Below are 278 nucleotides of genomic sequence, written 5' to 3'. Positions count from 1 at the left end.
TTTACCCGACTCCATTCAATACCTACATCGTTTTATGCGTCTTGGTCTGCGCTCTGAGGGAGACCCCGAGCGCTTTACACGTATTCAACATGTTTCGGCAGTTCACCTCCACTTTGGCCCGATCCACCAGAAAAGCCGGGGTGATAAGTTCTTCCACCCGACATCCGATCGTGGAAGCTGCTGACATCTGTTGGGATGGATTGGCATTAATTAGAATCGAGTGGAGAGCGTGATGGTTGTGATATATCGCGATAGTCAAAGAGTTCTGTTACGTTGTT

The 278-nt window shown here is 48.6% G+C and overlaps 1 protein-coding gene across 1 annotated transcript in view; it reads right to left on the bottom strand.

The window, feature by feature from the left end:
* LOC119594705 (D-threo-3-hydroxyaspartate dehydratase-like) overlaps positions 1-187 on the bottom strand; it is a gene marked incomplete at its 5' end in the record, with an annotated part of 15,316 nt that extends 15,129 nt beyond the window's left edge. Inside the window, 1 exon segment of the mRNA XM_037943763.1 lies at positions 27-187. Coding sequence (XP_037799691.1) covers positions 27-187 — 161 coding nt within the window.
* Between the last annotated feature and the right edge of the window lie 91 nt (positions 188-278).

The sequence above is a fragment of the Penaeus monodon genome, chromosome 34 (genome assembly GCF_015228065.2).
Source record: "Penaeus monodon isolate SGIC_2016 chromosome 34, NSTDA_Pmon_1, whole genome shotgun sequence".
NCBI lineage: Eukaryota > Metazoa > Arthropoda > Malacostraca > Decapoda > Penaeidae > Penaeus > Penaeus monodon.
Note: the sequence above shows the minus strand (reverse complement) of the source record. Positions and strands in the feature narration are given on the sequence as shown.